Consider the following 2,522-nt stretch of genomic DNA (forward strand, 5'->3'; position numbering starts at 1 on the left):
TTAGTAGGTATTCTTATAAACTGTGGCGTCTATTGCTTTGGCTGCTATGATACAAACAGTTAAGATTGAAAACAATGCTAAGCAGAGTTTGTCGAAACATTTGGCAACTTCAGTCCATGTTACACAAGAGTCGGCCTCGACTACTGATATTTCACTGTCAGCCTCAGAACCTGTGTATGAGGAAATAGCCCCGTAATCCTGGTTATATCTGTCTGTATTTTCAAGCCAAATTCGTTCAACACGATACCCTCTATATATTTCAATGAGTTCCTTTCCGTTTTCGTAATGGCCGTCCCTTTGCAGGTTTTCTTTACCAACATAGCGAATAGCAGCCCTTGGATAACTGTCCGCGTTAGAACTAAGCACGCGCGCGACTTCTTGTCGGTGTTTTTGCAGATTCGAACGTTTTGAAAGAAGACGCTTTATCCAGTCTGGGATAGGTTTGTAATCTTTCCTGTTGTACAGTATCAGGCTTATTAAGGCAAATACCATGATCAATGCACTTAGTACCAGTTCAGCAGCGATGTATATGGACACGCGAGCAATATGAGGTTCTGATGTGCTCGGCAATTTTTCAGAGACGACTGACAAAAATACCGCCATCGCAAGGAGAACAGTGACACCAAATGCGCTCCTCTCTCCTGGCTCGGGCGGAAGAAGGAAAATAAATACATTCAGAACTTCGACAATAATTATTGGTAGAAAAATGTTCAGAAAAATGAATAGGGGGCGTCGTTCGAAATTAATCACCATAGCAACCAAATCGACCCCCTTATGGCTTTGGACATAGAGCTGAGTGGACAGAACATCCCAAGCTCCATTTTCGATAAATTCATTTTGTGTCATATAATCAAATGGGAGTCTAAATTTGAAAGCTGCTCTTCCAATTGTCCACGGACCAATGAATATTTCGCAGCGTTGTCCATCAATAGGGTAATGCAGCACATTGGCTGTACACGAGACCTCGAACAAATCTGGTACAGCCCAGCGTGCCCAACCGTCAGATGTGTACGAGACTTGTACAAAGTCGTAGCCGATCTTTTTCACTTTTGTGTGTGGTTTACCGACGAATAGGTTGGGGATCCATACTTTTGACTGAGGTATCCTTACAGACGTTGTATTTCCGTATTGGAGTGGGTCCCACACCATCCTGTCGTCCCGCCATTCTAGCAATAACAGTCCCAGAATCGCTAGTTTCCCAGTAATATCATCAAACTCGTTCAGAGTTATTAAGTCGAACGCCAAGTGAATTATGACTGGTTCAGACTGATTAAAATTTGGTCCAAGGTCTCCATTGTATGTCTGTAACAGTTTCTCGTGTAAGGCTTGCTGATCAAGTCTTGTAGAAGTCTGAACTCCGTGTATACATAAATAGACTAATATCACTACATTGAAGTTGACGATCATTTCTGAAGTATAGTAATATAAACACTTCTGTTCTCTCTAGTATATAATCCTTCTCTTATGAATCAGCAACTAAAATTTGATTTCAATGTTTGTCAATACAGCATAATGTACGTCACAACCCCGGGATCGACCCGATCCACAAGAATGCACTGTTCGTCACAGTTACCCATGTGTGTCGAAACTACATTTACTGTGTGTAGGTTTCCGTTAAGTTTGGTTAAAATATATCGGAAAATAACCATTTCATTTTCACCTGAATTAGATCTAAATGACTTCGTTCCAGTTCAGTAACTTAGCCATCTAGTACTGTACAATAAATAATATAATCCCACCAGAAGATAAATAATTTTCAATATCTCAATCTTGAATCAATATAAACCATACCTACCAAATAAGAACATTTTAAGGACGAACCCCATATACAAGTATTGTCCTTTTATGAACCAAGCCCTTTTCTGGCCCTTCCCCTCATATTTCAAATTCAAACCAGTAACTGTTATTTATCTATGATTAATCAAAATGTTGAATTATCAGGTACACCCCCGTACAATTAATTTAGATGTGAATCATTGTAGCTGTAGTTGATATGTTAAACGTCATTCACTTGAACAAACTTGGTAGCCGTCCATCCAAGCATGCTACAGGCCAAAATTCGGGTATCTAGAATTCTTAGCATAATTGACCACTGTGACTTAGAATTAAGATCATACAATTATTTGAACAAGAGGCCCATGGGCCATCTGATCATTAATCATGTAGTGATGTAAAAATAGGTGTAAAAGCATCAGGACCTGCTTTTAAAATCCCATCAAAGATTTTAAAAGCAGATACTGCTGCTATTACAGCTATTTTTACATCACTTTTTAACCACTGTTCCTCTGTTGCTCACTTTCCAGCTGATCTAAAGAAGACACAAGTTCTACCTATTTTAAGAAGAACAGTCCCATGGAAAAGAGTAATTTTAGACCTGTCAGTATTTTACCTACCATATCGAAAATCTTTGAAAGTTTTATGCCTATTTCTAGCCCTTTCCTGGCAGCGTTTAGGAGTGGTTTTGGGTGTCAGTCTGTCCTGTTGCGAGCACTTGAGGACTGGAGACAGGCCTTGGACAACCA

The 2,522-nt window shown here is 39.7% G+C and overlaps 1 protein-coding gene across 1 annotated transcript; it reads right to left on the bottom strand.

Moving 5' to 3' along the window:
- On the bottom strand, window positions 1-1,407 carry LOC138326378 (neuronal acetylcholine receptor subunit alpha-6-like). The gene has a single exon (XM_069272488.1). The coding sequence runs from the start codon at window positions 1,405-1,407 to the stop codon at window positions 1-3; it is 1,407 nt and encodes a 468-aa protein (XP_069128589.1).
- Window positions 1,408-2,522: the final 1,115 nt, after the last annotated feature.

Source organism: Argopecten irradians, chromosome 6, assembly GCF_041381155.1.
Source record: "Argopecten irradians isolate NY chromosome 6, Ai_NY, whole genome shotgun sequence".
Classification (NCBI taxonomy): domain Eukaryota; kingdom Metazoa; phylum Mollusca; class Bivalvia; order Pectinida; family Pectinidae; genus Argopecten; species Argopecten irradians.

Bases quoted from the DNA above. Each gene is read 5' to 3' on its own strand.
- LOC138326378 (XM_069272488.1), bottom strand. From the start codon at position 1,407: ATGATCGTCAACTTCAATGTAGTGATATTAGTCTATTTATGTATACAC.